The sequence below is a fragment of the Gymnogyps californianus genome, chromosome 4, assembly GCF_018139145.2.
Source record: "Gymnogyps californianus isolate 813 chromosome 4, ASM1813914v2, whole genome shotgun sequence".
NCBI classification, from domain to species: domain Eukaryota; kingdom Metazoa; phylum Chordata; class Aves; order Accipitriformes; family Cathartidae; genus Gymnogyps; species Gymnogyps californianus.
Window position 1 is genome coordinate 40,928,284 of NC_059474.1, and position 21,628 is coordinate 40,949,911.

The 21,628-nt window shown below is 38.1% G+C and overlaps 1 protein-coding gene across 3 annotated transcripts in view; it reads left to right on the forward strand.

The window, feature by feature from the left end:
• GLRA3 (glycine receptor alpha 3) overlaps nucleotides 1-21,628 on the forward strand; it is a 93,804-nt gene that overhangs the window by 63,290 nt on the left and 8,886 nt on the right. For 2 of the 3 annotated variants that reach the window (XM_050896117.1, XM_050896118.1), the window contains exons 5-7: nucleotides 5,767-5,904; nucleotides 18,589-18,803; nucleotides 20,408-20,560. In XM_050896117.1, the coding sequence (XP_050752074.1) occupies nucleotides 5,767-5,904; nucleotides 18,589-18,803; nucleotides 20,408-20,560 (506 nt within the window). The remainder of the gene's footprint in view (nucleotides 1-5,766; nucleotides 5,905-18,588; nucleotides 18,804-20,407; nucleotides 20,561-21,628) is intronic. The other variant, XM_050896116.1, reaches the window with a different exon arrangement.

The following is a 21,628-nucleotide window of genomic DNA, read 5'->3' on the forward strand; positions in this document are numbered from 1 at the left end:
GGTTCCTGGAATGCATTGATGATAACTTCCTTCTCCAAGTGACAGAGGAGCCAACAAGGAGAGGTACTATGCCGGACCTTGTTCTCACCAACAAGGAGGGGCTGGTGGGGAATGTGAAGCTCAAGGGCAGCCTTGGCTGCAGTGACCATGAAATGGTGGAGTTCAAGATCCTTAGGGCAGTGAGGAGGGCACACAGCAAGCTCACTACCTTGGATGTCAGGAGAGCAGACTTTGGCCTCTTCAGGGATCTGCTTGGTAGAGTACCATGGGATACAGCCCTGGAGGGAAGAGGGGCCCAAGAAAGCTGGTTAATATTCAAGGATCACCTCCTCCAAGCTCAGGAGTGATGCATCCCAACAAACAGGAAGTCAGGCAAAAACACCAGGAGGCCTGCATGGATGAACAAGGAGCTCCTGGACAAACTCAAACACGAAAAGGAAGCCTACAGAGGGTGGAAGCAAGGACAGGTAGCCTGGGAGGAATACAGAGAAATTGTTCAAGTAGCCAGAGATCAGGTTAGGAAAGCTAAAGCCCTGATAGAATTAAATCTGGCCGGGGACATCAAGGGCAACAAGAAAAGCTTCTATAGGTACGTCAGTGATAAAAGGAAAACTAAGGAAAATGTGGGCCCTCTCCAGAACGAAATGGGAGACCTGGTTACCCGGGATATGGAGAAGGCTGAGGTACTCGATGACTTTTTTGTCTCAGTCTTCACTGGCAAGTGCTGCAGCCACACCGCCCAAGTGGCAGAAGGCAAAGGCAGGGACTGGGAGAATGAAGTACCACCCACTGTAGGAGAAGACCAGGTGTGAGAGCATCTAAGGAACCTGAAGGTACACAAGTCCATGGGACCTGATGAGATGCATCCGCGGGTCCTGAGGGAACTGGCAGGTGAAGTTGCTAAGCCACCATTGATCATATTTGAGAAGTCGTGGCAGTCCGGTGAGGTTCCCACTGACTGGAAAAGGGGAAACTTAATCCCCATTTTTAAAAAGGGAAAAAATGAAGACCCGGTGAACTACAGACTAGTCAGTCTCACCTCTGTGCCTGGCAAGATCATAGAGCAGATCCTCCTGGAAACTATGTTAAGGCACATGGGAAATATGGAGGTGATTGGTGACAGCCAACATCGTTTCACTAAGGGCAAATCATGCCTGACAACTTTGGTGGCCTTCTACGACAATGTTACAGCGTTGGTGGATAGGACAAGAGCAATGGATGTCATCTACCTGGACTTGTGGAGAACATTTGACACTGTCCCGCACAATATCCTTGTCTCTAAATTGGAAAGACATGGATTTGATGGATGGGCCACTCAGTGGATAAGGAATTGGCTGGATGGTTGCACTCAAAGAGTTGCGGTCAACGGCTCAATTTCCAAGTGGAGACCAGTGATGAGTGGCATTCCTCAGGGGTCAATATTGGGACCGGCGCTGTTTAACATCTTTGTTGGTGAGATGGACAGCGGGATTCAGTGCACCCTGAGCAAGTTTACCGATGACACCAAGCTGTGTGGTGCAGTCGATGTGCTGGAGTGAAGGGATGCCATCCAGAGGGACCTTGACAGGCTTGAGAGGTGGACCCATGCAAACCTCATAAAGTTCAACAAGGCCAAGTGCAAGGTCCTGCACATGGGTGGGGGCAATCCCAAGCACAAATACAGGCTGGGTGATGAGTGGATGGGGAGCAGCCCTGAAGAGAAGGACTTGGGGGTGTTAGTTGATGAGAAGCTCAACATGACCTGGCAATGTGCGTTTGCAGCCTGACACTGGAACAGGTTGCCCAGAGAAGTTGTGGATCCCCCTTCTCTGGAAGTGTTCAAGGCCAGGTTGGATGGGGCTCTGAGCAACCTGGTCTAGTGGAAGGTGTCCCTGCCCATGGCAGCGGGATTGGAAGTAGACGATCTTTAAGGTCCCTTCCAACCCAAACCATTCTATGATTCTATGATAATTGCAATTGTGTCTCAGGAACACTCAGCTTTAATTATGACTTGATCAGTTAGATTGACTGGTGCTTCATAAACCTGGAACAAAGAGAGCACCATTACTCACTTCTCTCATCTGCCTTTTCTCAGCTAATCAGTTGCTAATCTTATACAGAAAATGAAATAATTTACTTGTTTTCATTTTTATTCCTGTGAAACTCATTTCAACAGTGGATAGACAAGTGTACTTTTTTTCATCTAGATGAGTAATGTAAATGCATTTTAGTAGAGACTTTCTTTATTGCAGCATCTAATCATTTCCATTTTGCAATGTTGGCCTCAGTACTGCAAATACATATGCATGAAAGATCTGTGTAGTCCCATTGAACTCAGGCAGTGGCATCAGAATTTTAAAGTTATCCACGTAATTCTGATCCTGTAAAATTTTATGATTGGCAGTTCTAGGATCCTAAATCTAAAAAATAACACGCTGCCCTTGAGGCTTCAAAATTTTCATTACCAAAGCTCCCTACACTTCTGCTACTTGCTGTGCATCTAGCCCCCCCACCCCTTGTTGATGGCACTAAGCAATTCGGTGCCTTATCCGTATCAGGAACATAAGTCTCTACTTTGTTGCTGAGACTGAACTTTAAGGTAATTTCAAAATCTGCCATGATGTCTTCTCGTGCTGCTGGGAGCCCAGCCACTTCCGTAAAGGACGCTAATTACATTAATCAGCAGAGCTCCCAAAATTAGGGTGCTGGAGGACTGATTTTTAGGCTCATTGCATATGTAACACCATATACCTAAACTGTAATAGCATATATACTACAGTATGGTAACCACTGACTGTTTTAAAGGGCCATTTCTATAGAAATGCCTTTTTCCCCTTATGCACGGTGTACACAATACCATGAGCATTCTGAGTGTTAAGTACTGTGCTATTCAGCAGGTCTTCTTCATAAAATTAACTAAAAAACAAAAATATTTTCCTTTTTTTGAGATATTAAGGAAGCTCAGTTACACCAATTAGTATTGCTGTTCCTCCTGAAAAATTTCTAACACAGAACAACGTGGGTTTTAGCCCTTTTGTGCATAGAATATCCTGGGATGGGCCTAGGACATGAGCTGCAGTTTGTTCTTGCAAATTCTCTGATTCTGCTTTATTTCTGCTGGTGACTAGGTACTTTCCACTGTAGTCTTTCTTCCTTTTCTCCATGCCAAGAAGAAAGAACAATGCAGTAGTTGGAAAAAAGAGAGAGATCATTAGTTTGTTTGGAACTGTACCAAATAACAAAATATTTTCAGCTGGAAGATCAAAAATGCCTGTCCTTGTTAACACTGCTCACTAAAGAAAATTTAGATACAAATTTGTGTTATCAAATAGTTCAATATGCTTAAATAATTTATGTTTTCTCATTTCCCCAGTTACAGGACTATTACAAGATTTTAGATTTCCCTAATTCAATGGGCACGTTTGATTGGGCCATGTAGCTCACATTTAATAAAGGGCCATAAATTTAATGGAGATTTAATTTAAGTGGAAATATGATATATATTATACTATTTTAAATTTCTTTAGTAGAACATAAAATCACATCTCCATTAAGCTCCTCTATATTTTAAGACACACTACTTTATAACTATGATCTTGACTTACAAAACTGAAGTTACAGTATTGAATGCTAAAGCTATATTTGGGTATTTAAAATGTAAACATGAAAAAAATTAATTACTACATCAGTGTTTTGCATACACTGCTATTATTCTTAACAGATTGCGCTATAGAAGAATTAGTGGGCAGGGTAGATAATCAAAATTAAAAGCATGCATTAAAGATGAATGAATCTGATTTAGTGAAATACATTTTGACACAGCAGTTGTTTCTTGTCAGTTCAATGAGTTTTACTCAGGGGATATCACTTCTGGCCATAATCTACATGCTTCAAATGATAATCTGCTTTACACACAACTGCTTTTTGTCTGAATTCACGCAAAGTTTGATAAGAGCTATACTTCTGATTTTTTCATAGTTTAGGGCATTTAACAGTGAATTTTAAGACTGTGTTTATGGAATGTCATGCATTCAATAAGACAGAAAAATAAGTGTTTCTTTGCACGGTTAATATATGCTTGTAATGACTTGAGTAATGTCTGATCTTAATTAAATACTTATTTAAAAGGATATGGTCTCATTTTCAGAATATTCATCCAGCCCCAACAAAATACCAAAGTAAACCAACAGTCAGCCTGAGTGCCTGTGAATACCTTCTATAAAGGTACTCCCGAAAAGAAACATCAAGAATCTAGAAGCAAGGAGAGGTGTTGAAAATAGTTTTAAATTTATAAACACTGATTCTTAGCTTATAGGTGGATTCAACATAGACGGATCAGAAAGGATGAAGTGTGTCTCAGATTTGAGGTCAGCATATCAGGGCATTATGACTGAATAGCATTTATAGATGTATTCAAAGAGTAATGAAGTCACTGAATATAACAGGGGAAAGATTTATGCCCACACACCAAACAGGTTATTTCCTTCACTGGAACTCAAAATTTCAGTATTTGCGGGCAGACAGTTCCTCTTAGAAAGTTCTGAACAATATACTTTGAACAGTAATTTGTTACTGAAAGGTTAAAAGATATTTCCAGTTATCAGTAGGTTATTCTCAACAGCTCATTAGCATTGGACTAAAGCAGAAAGGAAATATTGCAAAGAAGCAAAATAGATGAATGAAAGCTATATAATTTAGATGTAAAAATTACTCCCTTTTCCTTCTGGTTCAAGCTATTATATGTGGTTCAAGTGTACCTTTGTCATTCAAACTATTACAACAATAGAAGCTATCTAGTTTTAGATTTCAATCTTAAAATCTCATTTTGTCCAAATCTATTAGATTCTGAGAAAGTCTTAATGAAACCTGGATGAGAATAGGAAGCCTTCTTTTTTTTTTTTCAGTTGTCATAACCAGATGTAATGTATTCAGAAAAAATTTAGAATAAAATGCCAGGGCTATACAAGGAAGTTAATATATCACATATTCAGAGGAAGTGGAGTTATTTTCCCCAACGATATCCCATGCAAATATTCAGCTGAGAGAGGGAAATAGAAGAAAAAAGTACTTGCCCTTTACAAAGTCTGACCCTTGATTAGTACTTCTACTACGGCTTTTGATGTTTTATTTAATCTTATACACACATGCATGAGGTACGGATAAGTGCAGGAATCTGAATATTGAAACTGAATGCCTTTTAATATCATAATACATCACACTCAGCTAATATAAGAAGATTACAACCAACTGCTTTCCCTCGTTTTATACCAGTTTCAGAGAAAAATATTTTTTCAATTCAACTAATACCTCACTCCTGCAGAAATTTTCATTCGTTGTTCTCTTTGAAGAATTTGCACCTAACAATTCAAATTGACATAAATCCATAAATATAGCTTTGACAATCCACCATTTCACCTCAAATAAAAGGAGAAAGAGATCTGAGTGTGAATGGCTTGTTTTACCCCTCCTGGGCTGGGGAGGGTAAGATTTTCCCAAGCACCCAAAAGAATGGGATGTTTAGCTCATTTTGATGCTTTTGTTAATTCCATTAATAGACTACCTGACTATTAAGCTTTCACAAAGGATGTATAAGACTGGCTTTTTTTTCTAGTTCAGTATGGTACAGAATGGCAGATAACACTTTGTGATTAACAGGTACAAGCAGACCCCCTGTGTTATCTGCTTTTTATGACACTTACTTAAGTCATCACTATTTGGTATGTATGTCCCTGCTTTTCAAAGTTTGCAGTTGCCTTAGAGTTTATTTGTGGTTTGTTTTTTTTTTAGTTGGATACACAATGAATGACCTAATTTTTGAATGGCAAGAAAAGGGAGCAGTTCAAGTAGCAGAAGGCCTCACTCTGCCACAGTTTCTGTTGAAAGAAGAAAAGGATTTATGCTACTGCACCAAGCATTACAATACAGGTAGGAAAGCATATTAGTGATTAAAACTGGAAAGATATTTAACATTTATTGTTATTTTGGAGAGTTGTTCTGGTTTTTTTTAAATATTCTCACTGAACTCACAAAAAGATTAAAACGTCCAGGTGCATTGTGCAGGATAATGTAGTCTTAAATAAATGACACAACGAAACAAAACTACCTGAAGGCTGATCAAACTTGTATTTCAGTAAACTTAAGAAAATACATAGTTGAAATAATTCAGAAGCAATTCAGTCAGGAGTTTTATTTTTACAGCAGGTGCCATGACCACATCTACACTGTGGGATCTGAAGCCCTGCTAAAATCCAAAGGTCCATATGTTGTGCACTAAGCATGGCCTGGCTCAGGCAGGAAACAGGGACACAGGGTTGCCAAGCCGGCTATCCCTGCCCTAGTTCTTACAGCAAGAGGTCAATGCAAACAAGCTGAAAGCATCCTTAACGTACAATGGCCAGGTGTCCAAACTAGATGTGGCCTTTCTGAGTTGAAGCCTTTGTAGAACTGCGATGTTTAGCTCATCATCTATGGGATTATTTGAAAAAGGGGGGGTTTAATTTTAATTACTAATATAGTTATTTTATTTTTAATTGTAAAAAATTATCTCAATAACTAAACAATCACAAGCATAATAATCCTCAGAAAACCATGTAGCAAAGGCTAAGAATGCACAGCTTCCATCTTCTCATGGGAAAAAAACCCTAGAACTCTTTCATTCTAATCCATATCTCTCTTAATTTCTGCTCTCCAGTATGATTCTTAATAGATTAAACATATCTTGAAATTTAAGTTTACAACAGATGTAGTTGGATTCTGCTGAAATGGCAGAAGGAATAAAGTTAGGTGACATTCATAAGGAATGTCCTGTTGCAATCAAAATTAAGGAAGAATGCTTTTCAACATTGAGTTTTACCACAGCTGCCATGGTGCCCTAAGGGACGGAAAGGTTCTCTAATAATTTTCATTTAGAGTGGGGAGATATTGATAGAGACATTTTGGAGTGTTCCCTAAAATAAATTAGAAATACATGTGTCCTGGTTTCGACTGGGATAGAGTTAATTTTCTTCTTAGTAACTGGTACAGTGTGTTTTGGATTTAGTGTGAGAATGATGTTGATAACACACTGATGTTTTAGTTGTTGCTAAGTAGCGCTTATCTTAAGTTAAGGACTTTTCAGTTTCCCTTGCTCTGCCAGCAAGCAGGTGTGCAAGAAGCTGGGAGGGAGCATAGCCAGGACAGCTGACCTGAACTAGCCAAAGGGGTATTCCATACCATGGAACATCCTGCTCAGTATATAAACTGGGGGGAGTTGGCTGGGAGGGGCAGATTACTGCTTGGGCATCAGTCAGTGGGTGGTGAGCAATTGCATTGTGCATCACTTGTCTTTTCTTGGGTTTTATTTCTTTTTTTTCTCCTTTTTTTTTGTTATATTCTTTTTCATTACTATTATTATTACTATTATTATTTTTAGTATTTTATTTTACTTTAGTTATTAAATTGTTCTTATCTCAGCCCACGAGTTTTACTTTTTTTTTTATTCTCCTCCCCATCCCACTGGGAGGGGGGAGGAGTAAGCGAGCGGCTGCGTGGTGCTTAGTTGCTGGCTGGGGTTAAACCACAACAACTTAACATGCACTTTTACTGTGCGAATACTAGTATCTTGGCTAATCCTTAAAAACCCTCCAGAAATAGAGATACATATCCTATAGCAGGGTAACATTTTCACTCAAACATTCCTTCGTTAACGATAATAATGAAATTATATTATTCTTTTTTTCTTTTTACCATAAGTCCTATGACAAACAAGAAAATTCTATTTTCATTATGTTTTTCTGTCTCCTTTGAGATATATAGGCAACCTCTTCTTCCTTTTTAGGACTCTCCTGCTTTTGTGCTATTTTAACATGTGCCTGTAACTGTACTTCTATAACCTGTATAGTGACATTAACAAATGAGAATTAGTGGTAGAAAGTATTCTCCTCATTTTTTGAAAGTTCATTTGGACAATATGATGCATCAAAAATCTCTAACTGAGGAATTAAAACATTACTGTTGTACTTAATCTGATATTGAATGGAAATCTGTTTTAAAGTGTTAGAATTTCCAGTGATTTCCAAATATCTCTCCAAACATCTCATCCAAAGATGAATTGTACTCTTACTTGTTTGTCTGAGAACTTTCATTACGATCATCATAGTTTAAACCTTTTGATTTTTACAGAAACTTCTTTTTTTCAATATTTTTGAGCCACTACCTTTTTCTTCATAACCTATGTTTCAAGCCTATTTGAGTTGGTATTGTCTTCGAAGCAGAAATAGGAAAACACGTTAGGCCTAGGCATAACACACTAGGTTGCAGGGGGTCAACTTATGTCTACTGTCTTTTTCACTGTAGCCCTAAACTGAGCTGAGAAGTGGGAGGAACAGATGTTATTAACTGCATGTGAGGTCTCACAATTCTCAAAATGTGCCTGCAAGACAAGTGCGCTTATCCTTGTGAACTGCTGTCACATTTAGGTGGGAGAAGGTGTTTACTGTCATAATTCTAAAGGATAGCGTGGCCAATCATCAGTCTGTTATATTTCTGTATTGCTGTGGCCAAACAGGTGCTCTAAAATGTGAGTGCAGCCTACAACCCTGAAAAGATGGCTGAAGTTTGTGCCTCTAATTAAAAAAAGAATTGGGCCATTTAATTTGTCCATAAAAGGTCAAGCTGTTTACTAATACAGAAAACTTGGAAGCCTGGATGCAGGCACCCGCCATACACTTCAGGATGGAGACTTTAAAAGACCTCAGCAAACAAGAAGACAATTGCACCGCTGCGGGACCTGCCTATGACTGGCAGGGGGAGAAAACCGCAATGCTGAGTGGCACCGGCTGCAGGCAGAAGGGTATGTCCTCACCTGAGGAAGCAGCAGAGTGGCCTGCTCTGAGTTACAGCACCAAAATTACAGGTGCAAATCTGGAAGAACTTTGTCAGGGCAAATGAGAAAGAAAAGATAGTCTTACTCATGCAGGATTATATTTATTGTGACATTCTCCTCTTCAAGATAACAGTATTTTCACCAGAGTATTTATTTTTTTATTCAAGTCTTCAGTACGAAGTTAACCAAATTAGAGGGGTTTGGTTTAGTTTCTAGGAGAGTGGGAGTGCCTTTCATTTCTTTGTTACAACCAGTATTAACTACCGTGTGTAGGCTAAAAAACCCTAAATATCATATTAAAAGACAACAACAACTAAAAGTTTCTTTTCCTCCATTATGTCAGTTGGATATGTGACCAGCAATGTGCTTTCTTAAGGCTCCTGCAATGAGACAAACACCCCTTTAGGATACTCCACAAGAAACAAAAAAAATCATTTTTCAAAATCTAGAAATAAAGCCTATTTCTCTGGCCTCCAACAGATTAGATAAAATAAACTCTTAAAAGAATGTTAAGCAACTGCAGATGGTATGCAATAAGTGACCAAATAGGAGTTTTCAATTTAAATTTAGTTACAACACAGGATGCAAAGCCTTTCTGAGACATCCCGTAAAACAGAAAAAAAACCCCAAAAGTCTCCCCGTGAAACAAATTAACATGAAGCTTCAGGACAGTATATGGAAACTCATCAGTGCATGTCTCATCAGTGTTTCGTGCCCAATTGAAAATGGATCACTGTAATCACAGCTTGAAAAATAAACTGCTTCTAAATATAGGGACATAACAGTTTCAGCAACAGTACAGCATAATGGCTGTATCATCAAGTCTTGTGTTCTGAAGTGACACAACAACATTTCTGATCATTTTCATGTTTTTGCGTCCACTGGCATATCCACAGTGACAAATTTGAGAAGTGAAGTAGAATCATAACAACCAGAAAAATCACATGTGAACCATTCACATTACAAGGATGATCTTGCTTTACCACGTCCTCATTCACTTCCTGTGTGACATGCTTTGCTCCCCTGGGCTTTTATGCAACACCCAATTTTAATTTCAATCACAAGTAATTCCAATCACGGCTGCCAAAAGCCCCATATATGACAGCATGAATTTATACATGATAGCATTGGCTAACAGGCACAAACAGAAATACCCTGCATCTTGACTTTATTCCTGCACCATGGATAATGTACTACACCTGCAGTTGAATGATGCTGCTCAGAACTGTCTTATGTCTATTGATGGGGTTTGGGTCAAAGTATCGGATGTAGTGGTCCTGGAAACAGTGGAGCTATGGTTGCTACACTCATCACCAGATCTGATGGGTTCTGTATGTGACCATTTCTCATAACTCTGTATACTTAAATCTGCGATCTTGATGAACGGCCCACTTCCTTAACTCCACATTCCCCATTCGACCTCCTAACACATACATCCCAAACACAATCTTTTCTCATGATCCCTTTGGTTCCCCCTTAAGGTCAAACAAGTTGCTTAACAACCTGTAGATTGTGCCCCTTCTAGGTCCTACCTTCAACTGTCTTAATGCCTTATATTGGGCCATTTTGCTGCCACCATGAGAGTGATTAAAGGAGACATAGCTTTGATGCCTTACTCTGCTGACAAGAACTCAAACCCCTACTTGTTTTGACAAACAGCTAAACCACTCTTTTTGAGACTATAGCAGTGATTTTTAAGCCATGGCTTTTTAACCTCTCAAGGGTTTTTCGTAGACCACTTCTCAGAAAAGGAAGTTTATATTTTTTAAACAGGAGATATTCTATGGGCATGAAATCTGCGAAGCTGCTCATTCCTTCTCTGAAAAAGGAGAAATTATAAACACTTTGAAAAACAAACAGAGTCTGTGACAGGCTGAGGACATGATCATCCCTAGACACAGAAAACAGCACTGCCTGACTCCAACAGGGCATTTTTCTCTGCAGGAGAAGAGACTTCAATTCTCACCCCTGCACTGATCAAAGTTTAAATGTACCTTGAAGAGTCATTGAATAAAAATTCATCAGTTGTCCTGGAAGTAGAGATATTACATCTAGATGTCCTTGCTATTTATGTTGCTATCAGTTTCTCCTTAGTTTCTACTTCTTTCCTCTCTGCCCCTGCTAACACAGTGCAGCACATGACTAGTCTTTCACATCACAAGACTTCTGTTCAACTCGACATCTGTTCTGGTGACTTCTGTTCAATTTGGTATCTGCCAGGCTCCCAAGTCTTTCCTGTAGAACTGCTACCTACCCAGTCCATCTCCAGCCTGTACCAGTGCATGGGGTTACCCCATCCTCATTGCAGAACTGTGGATTTGTCTTTGCTGACTGTCGTGATGTTGCGGTGGGTCCTCCAGCCTACGGAGGTCCCTCTGAATGGGAGCTTAGTCTGCCCTTCTGAGAGTGATGGGAATTGCAAGTGTAAATTCATCAAGCTGAAAAAAAATTAGTTGCTCTTTTCCACATTTATTTTCAACTTTCTTTTACTGCAGTCATTATCAGCCTTACACCAATGTTAAATTTACCACCTGCCCCAGTATTTGTTTCCAAGCAAGCTATGTAAAGTCACTTCCTTCCTGATCAAGAACTTATGTAGTCAATGACGGGTGACAACACCAGCACTGATATCACCCAATATGCCACTGATATCTACAGATAGTGACTTGAAAGAAAAACTGAATGGTAGTACATTCCTACAGTCGTTTTGTGACTCTTGGCTTTGGATACATAGACACCAGCCTTATATATGAGAACCCATCTAGTTCTATACACCAGACACTCGAAAATCATCATTTCTAGTCAGACTGCATGACCATAGATACAGCCTGAAAGTTTTACAATGAGGAAAAGGCAAGTACTTTTATAAGCAGTATTTATCAGCAAAATATACTCAAACTGCAATACATATTTCAGTGCAAATTACAAAAAGTGTCTGGAGACTGCACTTATCAAGTGCTTTTTTATTACCCTGTCTCCTTCTTAGATATGTGTGAAAATAATTTCAGCTAAATTTACTTATATGTAATCAATTTTATAGATACAGCCTCTTGAAATAACCAGCTTTGCACACACACATAATTTATGGAGTGTCTTGTTTATTTAAGAAATTTTATCATGGGAAGGCAAAAGGACAGAAAGTATTTAACTGTATTTCAGTAATAAGTAAAGCAGAACGCCTCTCAAATGACAGAGTAACATTCCGGAAGGAATAAAAAGGAAGTCTTTTTAGTGAACAAGGTAAACTTAGCTAGCCTGCTTGCCTAGTGGTGATTCTGATAATGACTCTAACAGGAGAGAAGGTAAAAGGAGCAGTACTGTCTCATGGAAAAGTCAGTTTATACATTTCATTCTCCTCCTTCATGCTCTGTGAAAATCATCTGCCATTATGATTGCAGTGTGATACATAACACACTGTACTTTGTTGCCAAGAGAGGTTAATTGTGGTCTTATTTTAGCAGATGCAGAGCAAAAAGAAAGCATATAATAAAAGGCAGAAGGAAAGTGCTGGTGGTCTATGTCATCCCTCTTATGGCAATACAGTTTTATTTCCTTCTGAGACTATGTCTGTTTTCAGCCAAACAGTTATTTCAGTTAGAACATAAAATTGTCCTCAGAAAATTTCTTTCAATATTAATAACTTTAAAAAAAAAAAAAGCTTTCTATTTGGGTTTTTTTTTTCATTAATCCAGTTTGTCTGAGGATACTTGGAGCCAATACCCTCACTCTCACTAAAGACAATAGCAACCTTTGTCAGGGTGATTCCATGCTATGTACTAGATAATTTAAAACGTTAGGGCTCACGTATGCAGGGCACTTAACAAAAGCCTTGATTAATTACATGATGAATGATTTGGTTTCAGGACACTACTGATCAAAACTTCATCTGTCTGGGGCTCTAACACACACATACATAAAGGACTAGCTTTCTACTATCTAGCACACTGAAGTGTCCCAATTCAGGATGAGATGAGTGCCAGAACTGGCATTAAGGAAGGGCTGGAAAAATACAGCAAAGGGGAAGTCTATGATGGCCTGCAGTTAGCTCATATTATATATATATATATATTATAGCTCATGAACTCTTCTCAGTGTGTGTTGTCCAGCAATAGACATTTGTTTTGAGTAAATATCAGTCCTTTTTTCCTTCACACAAAGGTACAGAGAATAGACAAGAATGCTCAAAGCATTGCAATGGCACATGAGAACCTGAGAATCCAAGGTATTAAACATCAGAAAACAGTCCAAGTCATAAAGTCCAGTAGCCACGTTGCATCAATCCATACAAAATCTGTTTCTTGAGTCCACCTATTGTTTTGTCTTAGAAGAAGAGTCTTTAACTTTTGCTTTTAGAAGAGAGGACTGTCTTTACTTTTCTCTATAGAGAGAAAAGTGAGTCAGCTGGCTTTTGCAATATCTTTTCCTCATAAAATGAGGAATTGTGATTTTTACAAGTCTAAAAATGATAAACACTGCAGAGGTTCAGAATAGCACCTAGAAATAAATACTCTAACACAATTTTCAAGCTCAGATTAAGCTTGAATGCTTAGGATCTTTGTGGGGAGTAGAGGAATTGAGCTGCTTAAGAAAGGGATTTCCAGAAGACAGCCAAATGGGAGAAGCTCTGTATTGTATTAAGGGATCTAAACCTAAGTCAGCCATTTAGGCTGAGCATATCCTAGCCACTGAAGAAGTCTCAGTCTCCCTTTCTCCTTTTCTGCTGTCTCTCAGTACTTAATTTCATGTTAAACCTGTGTCTCTAGATGTTTTTCAAGGGGGAAAATGCAGTGCTAGAGGAGAGGACCATCATCACTGTTTAATTGCCCCAGGACTCTTTTAGCAAATCTCCATAGCTAGCAATATTTTGTCCCTTGGGCTGGCTGTTTGTTGGTCATCAGTCACTGGTAAAAACAGAATTGTGTAGTCTACATCCATATTGACAGACGTGTTGGAATCAGAATACAAAATACTGTCTTCCCAGATCTAAGACTTATACTCTGCAGGGCTCCATAAAGATTTATTCAGATTTGCTTAACTTAGTTTAGTTCAATTTTGTTAAGCTTTGAATCATTCTCTATTCAGCAAGTATAAAATTCTTATTTTAAGTAAATAGTTTAATGCAATTTCATTAAGCTATATAGTCTTCAAGCCACAGTCTTCTCTACATCCATAAAATATTTCACTGTAGATCAGATATTAACATTATCAATGGCTTTTCTTATAAGGAAGGCCAGACTATGCCTTACTAGTATCTAAAGTAGTATCAAGAACCAGAACCTTCAGCAGATATCTCTCCATTCTGCACGGATTAACAGTTGAATCTCTGCGTGCTTAGTTCCTTTTTTTTGTTTATATTCATTCATTTTATATTTTATGTTATTAATTCATAGTGATTTAATAATTATTATTACTCTTATCTTTATTAGTTATTTCTCAGGCACACTGTTTCCTTGGCTCAGATTCCTAAGGTGATTATCCATTACGAAAACTTTCTGTGTAGCTTCAGAAACAGCTACTCTGCCTTCCTGGGAATTGTAAACATGACCATGACATTGTAAGGGTACAGTAAGAAAAGCTTCCCCCAAGGGATATCTTAAGGGTTGCTAAAAGGGGACAAATATATTTAAGTTCTACCAGCTACTGCCTCTGGAGCAGTTTCAGGCAGACAAAACTGAAGAGAAGGACTCCTTATGGCCTGAAAGCTACTACTTAGGCTTGATTTCCCTTGGACATCCTATGCTGCTGGCAGTACCTTTTAATCACACAAGCATACTGCTGTCTGCATAGCCCACTGCTTAAACAGCACCTGCCATGGTCAGAGGAGGCTGTACAGTGTGAAGGTGTGCTAAGGTAGAAAATTGTTCTTCTCGGGTTACTCACAGTTGGCCACAGAAGCAACAACCAAAAAAAGAATATGTGGCCTAGACACCGACTCTGAAGAAAAGCCACTCATACTTTCTAGGGGAAAGAAAAATCATATAGACTGACTGGAATATACGTTTTTCCACTACAATATTGGCTTCAGTGTGGACATTGCATGGAAATCATGCCAGCCCAGCAGATCTGACATTGTTACCAAAGAACTTGTGTAAGAGAGAAAAATGCACCATCACGTGCATATATACCTGTACATTCACTTCATATGCATAGACACAGCATTCAGCAAGGCAGCACTTTTGGTGCCTTCAGCACACTTGAATCCCCAGTTAGGCTAGAGTTACAAACACAAAGAACATTACCTCTGTTTCAGGAAAAAATGCTTATCCTTTAGCAAGCCCTCAATAGCTGTTCTTTCTTTTGCATTATGAAAATCTGTCCATTGTATGGATTGCATGCACTTCTCTATTCAGCTCTGGTCTGAAACTAGCATCAGGCCTTAATTTGTTACTCAGCCTCAGCAAAACCACAATACCACAAAGGTTTCATATACTCCTCCTAGCCACTCTCCATGACATTTACAGTGCATATCAGAATGAACTAGAGCTTACCTTTTATGTACTGCAAATGAATTATTAGAGCAATCCTCTTAGCTGCTTGTCTGTCTCCTTCCCCAGCTGAGATGACTTCATGGATATGTCTCTTCTGATCCATTCAAGCATCCAGTCAAATAGATTAAACCACGGCTAACCTGGCTTTGAATCTGAAATGAAATACAGGAAGAGAAAGGAAGCCCACAGCCGGATGCTGGCTTCAGCTGGGAAACAACAGCACAGCCTCTGCTGGCTGCCTCCTAACTGAAGCTCACATCTGCTAGTGCAAACGAGTTTTTTCAATTCTGCTTCATTAGCCAAGTTTACACAGGTGGTTCTGATCTGAGCCAGGAAGGGCAAAAACTAACATCACCCCTTCCACTGCTGCAACTGCAGTGGCGAGACTGACTTCTAACTGCTGCCTTCCTTCAATAGTGGAGTGGAGTAGTGGAGTCAGCAGTGGAGTAACAGAGAGAAGTGTCTAGCTGGGTAGCCACCATTATCCCTGGGGAGTTGCCCCATATTAATTTTTCAGTGCTACACTGGAACAGAGCAGATGAGGAACACAGTGGTCTTGACTGGAAAGCAGTGGACGTATGACTGGCATGGCCATAAACTCACTGCGCTTAAGACAAAGGCAGGAGTCTAAGTCATACATTCTGTGGAGTTAAGCAAAGGTATTTTTCCACTTTGAGACACACTTCACTTTCTTTTTTTTGGTTTTTTGTTTTGTTGGGTTTTTTTTATCTTGGCCAATGATGTTTACAAAAATACAAAACCAAGCAAAAAAATCATTCAGTACAATTCCTCCGAAACGTCACTCAGTCCTAGTTCTGGCCTCTTCATAATCCTCTCTCTTTTCTCTCCTTTTCTGTGATTACAATATATTCCATTTGCACTTCTTTCATTCAGAATCTCTTTCATTTTGTTAGGGTTCTGTTGTCCACAGCTATTCCTCTTTCTCCTTAGTTCAGACAAACCTGGCAAACTTGCAACTACATGAAAATAATCCACATCAGAGCTAGTATTTATTGCTCCCTGTTTAGGACCACAGTATTTTTGTGCTGAGAGCTCTGTAATAACTCAAGCCCACTTGAGTACTCAGGAAAGAGACTCAGATGTCTTATCCCACCTTTCTCTCGAGAAAAAAAACAATGTACAAGCAACAGACAATGTTTATTGACACTCCAGTTATGCATATATTACCCATTCTGATGCTCCTTAGTTTTCCTTCCTAATTTGTTTTGAAAGAAGAATATAGGACCCTATAAGGAGAAAATGTTGCATGCTGAACTGTAATTCTTGCTGATGTGATGCCAAATCAAACGGCTTTGCAAGAGACCTAGATTTGGTTGATGTATTTCTATCACTCCCTACCATCATGATTTACTGTGATGTATGAGAGAGAGACTGCTGCTGTCCAAGGCTGCTGAATTAACAGAACAAATGTCACAAAAAAGAAATCTTCAGAATAAGGACCAGTTTGAAGTAAGAACATGATCCTGACAAAGGCCAGTCAGTGCAGAACTTCTAGTTACATGGGGTGTACTGAACTGCTAAGTAAAAGAATGTATCGTGTAGGTATCCTTTTGAAGAACCTGGAAGAGAAACGTAGGGGAAAATCCTGGCCTGTTCTGAAGTAAACACCAAAATTCCCATTCACTTTGTTAAACCAGGACTTCATCCCTTGATTGAAGCAGAAATCAGTTTTGAAGCTGGGGCAGCAGATGGTTGAGCCCGGATTTGGGATACAGTTTTCATGAGTGTAGATAGGATTCAGAAAACACCGGCAATTAGGAATGGAACTAATAATTGAGCCAGCAGGTATAAAACTCCTGAGATATAGCATGTCATTTTAAAACAGAACATCATAACTACCATCTTTCTAAATATTTTTTTTTAGTGCCTCAGCAGAATAAAAATTTCATACAATGACATTTACTATGACACCATAAAAAGAACTAATGGCCTGTTAAGAGAACTATTATGAAAATAATGAAGGTCAGAAGATATTTCCAAGAACTTAATATGCCTAGAATAAAAACATTTCAGTTTGACTTTATCTGAAACTCACTTCTGTATGCCTAACACTATTGTCACAGCATAATACACAACGTATTAAATTAGTATAGGATAAGCTCATAAATAAGTCCATTACATAAATTTTGTTAATATGATAAATATTAAAGCACTATTAATATGGAATTATTTGCTATAAAATGGCATTTTGGCAAATAAAAATTGATTAGGAAAATATCCATCAAAAACTACTGGGAAACATAACCAAAAAACTTCATACCACTTAAGAAATAACTAACTATATAGCTTTCCATGTTAAACTTAGAATTAGGAAATGTTTTCATTCAAATAAGGAAGAAATTTGAGGTACGTATATTTCTTGCTGTGAGAAACTGTTTACAGTAACAGCACTGCCTTCAGCACCATTCATATGTGACTAATATGAGCATTGAGCAGAATTAGAAAATCTAATGAGACCAGGTCAAGATCTGTGAAATAATCTACAGTTTACAGGGTAAAAAAAAAAAACAATCTGGATAACAGAAAAAAATATTTTTATGGTATTTATAAGAGCAAACAATAGATTTTTTTTTTCTGGTTCGGTTAAATCAATGGAAGTTGCTTGATGTTAGGTATCTGGAAAAATTAGGCCATTTAGTTAGCTTCCTAAAGTTGCCTAATCTCAAGTCCTCAATTTCTGTTTGAATCGAGGTCATTGTACTTTTGAGCTGGAACAGTTTGGGGATAAAGGGAGAGATTTAGCAGAATCTCCTATTGATAACCTAATGCCCACACCAATCTTAATATATTTTTCCCAAATTCATTGGATTAAAAAAAATAAATTTAAACTTAAAATTGAACCAAAAGATAAAGGAGATTTTATACAATGGGAAAGAAAGTCTTTTCTTTGCATACAGCAGTATTTCCAAACCATAAGTGGAAAAACAAGTGTGATCACACAGAGGAACTTTTCTATGTCATAATGAATTGTGTTTTGATTTTTATAAGAAAAGAAGAGTTCCAGAGGTTATCAAATTCTTAAATTTTCAGTTTTTCTGTCCCCTTTCTTTCCAGTAGATACTCCTGTTATAATGGGGACCATGCATACTAAAAATCACTGAGGAGAAATCAAAACATTCATCTTTCATTAGAGAACAAATATATTTGACCGAGTGTAAATTCTTTAGAGTGTGCACTAGATGTTGACCGTAAAGAACATTCTATTTCTATTGACAATTTCTTCTTTGTTATGAAAAGGAAAGTTTACATGTATTGAAGTCCGATTTCACCTTGAGAGGCAGATGGGTTACTATCTCATCCAGATGTACATACCAAGTCTCTTGATCGTCATTCTCTCCTGGGTGTCATTTTGGATCAATATGGATGCAGCTCCAGCCAGAGTGGCTTTAGGCATAACAACCGTACTGACCATGACAACACAAAGCTCAGGTTCACGAGCATCTCTTCCAAAGGTAGGCCGAATTTCCTTTGTTTGTACCACATTAGTACAAAGTCATAATGCTATGTGACAAATAAACACCCTCAGTCAACCTTATAATATGTGTTCTAATTATTAGCATTTAAGCATCTTCTAAAGGAGATAAATAACTTTGAAATATTTAGGGGGTTTTTGAGTCACCAATCAAATATATTCTATTTCTCCCCTGTCTCAACTATTTAGGCAACCACATATCTACTAAATTCCGTAAACCTCAGCAAGTGATGGAAGCAAATGCTGCTTAGCAATTGACTAGCTCGTCCTTTTCCAGATCCAAGTATCTGATGACATGCTAGCAGATATGACTGAATTTCTAAAGGTCATAGATTCCAACCTGTTCTCAATGATATTCCTTTCCCAAAACCTGCCTACGTTATGATTAACCCACTAGCTACAAATACATTTACATTAAAATGTAGAAAAATGTGAAGCTAAATAACTCCAAACAATTGTATAAAGAATGGTTCACTACACAATGTAAGTAGCTTAAAGTATATTTCTGTGATTAACTATTTAAGTTTTCTGACTTGTCATTGCTCTAAAGATTTTCTTTTTCATTTTAAGGGTTATTCCTTGACCATCTTCATGTGCCATTGCAGTTAACAGAGACAAAATGTACACAATAAAAATATACAAAGTCCACTTCTGTGTTAGTTTTAACATGGTATTTTTAGGTTGGTTAATTTCATTTTTTTCTGAGTAAAATAGATACCCCCAGCAGAGGTGAGTGTGCTTTGTGCCTCAAATATATGGATCTGAATGCATCCGAATGTGGCATCAACCGATAAGAAAGTGGAATGCTATAAAAACTCAGAAAAGCAAGAATGTAAGAGGCTACCAAAGAAGAGACCTACAGATTTTTTTTGTCACATTTTTGAGGCCTGAAGCTAGCTATGTTGGCTTACATGAAAAAGCTCTTGTAAATCTGCACACAGAGAGGGAATAGGTCCTACTTTCCTAGTTCAGATTATGTCCTGCAGCTGAGCTTGGCAATAAGGGATTGCAATGAGTTCATCTACTCTGTAATTCATTTTCAGTACTTCCACTGTGTCAAAATTACAGGACTAATTTGAACCTATATCTTTGATTTACCATGCCTATATTAGCAGAGAATGAACATATCAGAGTTCTCTATCTATCTCCCTTCTTCTACCTAATTTCTATTCCAGGAACTTTAAATCAGACCCATTATAATACAGCAATTCCCACTGGTCCCACTATAAGCTATTGTCTGTTTCCTTAGTATCATTCACAGATCTCAGTGGGACAAATGAAGGAAGAGCATGTGCTTTCTGTGGATTATTTGGTTTGTGATAAAATACACAGTACACTATGAGGAACTGTTAATGACGTAAAGAGTAAACATATTTTGTGAAAGACTACATTTCAAAAAATAACATTTAATGCTTATAGATTGAATTGTTGTCCCTCTTATTATCTAGCTTTCATGTTAAGTTTTGTTCGAAAAAAGTAGCGTTGGGATGTGGAGATATTAATGCACGTCCTCCTGACATGAAATACTAAACTTCACATCTGTGGTTTTAACATATTCAGTCTGCTGCTCTATTCTCTCCATAGGTGTCATATGTCAAAGCGATTGACATCTGGATGGCTGTGTGTCTGCTCTTTGTATTTTCTGCACTTTTGGAGTACGCAGCTGTAAACTTTGTGTCAAGGCAGCATAAAGAACTTCTGCGATTCCGCCGCAAGAGGAAGAAGAACAAGGTAAAAGTAACAGTATTCACAACTTCGAAAGAGAGTCTGAGATTGATTTATGCCAGGATATAGGGTTAATTTGGTAAACATACTGCAGCTTAAAATGGCAATATAAATAAAATGGCAGCACAGAATGAAATTCACTATAGGCAGAGGGTCACTACAAGGACTATGCACTGCATAAATCCGACTTGAATTCTCGAAAGAGGGATTAAGAGGGATTTAAATGAGGCATGGACCATGTGGGAACCATCTGCACAAGCATGAATTTCACTCTGTTAGAAGAGTTAGATTGTACTTCAGTGGATGAATGTTACTGGTACTTGCAGCAGTTTGTACTATATTGAGATTCAATAAATAATGTTTCCTAGTTTCATTGTGGTATTCAGTTTAAAGCCTTAACAGCTGTGTTTCATGTAAATATTTTTTAATACAAAAAATACTTATTCAATTAATATTATTGGTGGAAGAACAAACATTTTACTTTAAAAGGCTGAGAAGGGGTTTTTTTCCTTCTGTCATGTTAATTTAGTATAAATTGTTCATACAACTAGTTAGAAACTTTAATACAGCAATGGTTAATATTTATTTTACAGCTGAAGCTATCTAGACTACCAGTAAAATAAGTCATTACCAATGTGCAAAGTCAAACAGCTAAGGCTACAGGTTTGAATTCTGAAGTCCACAGTTAAATCGAGCAATAACCAAAATGTCTTACAACAATATATAACTACTACTTCTGATTTTTCAAAGAGTAAATATTTCTCCAATGTACTCATTAAATGAGTATCCACCACTGATATCATGCACAGCCTTTCCACTGGCTTTCAGTCACTATCTAGAATATTACTGTGGATGAAAGTCTGACCGTAGCAACATGACTTAGTTCAGCTGTCTTTCGTTCTTGATGACTTACCTCAATTTACTGCTTACTTCATAAGGAGAAGACATTTTACAGGTTGTTTCCCTTTTACTTAGAAGATATTGAAAATCTGTAATGCTGTAAAGCCTACCTAAGCAGTCTCTGCTAGCAAGACTCCATGTTCAGGCTGGACAGTCAAATGAATATGACATTTTCATACA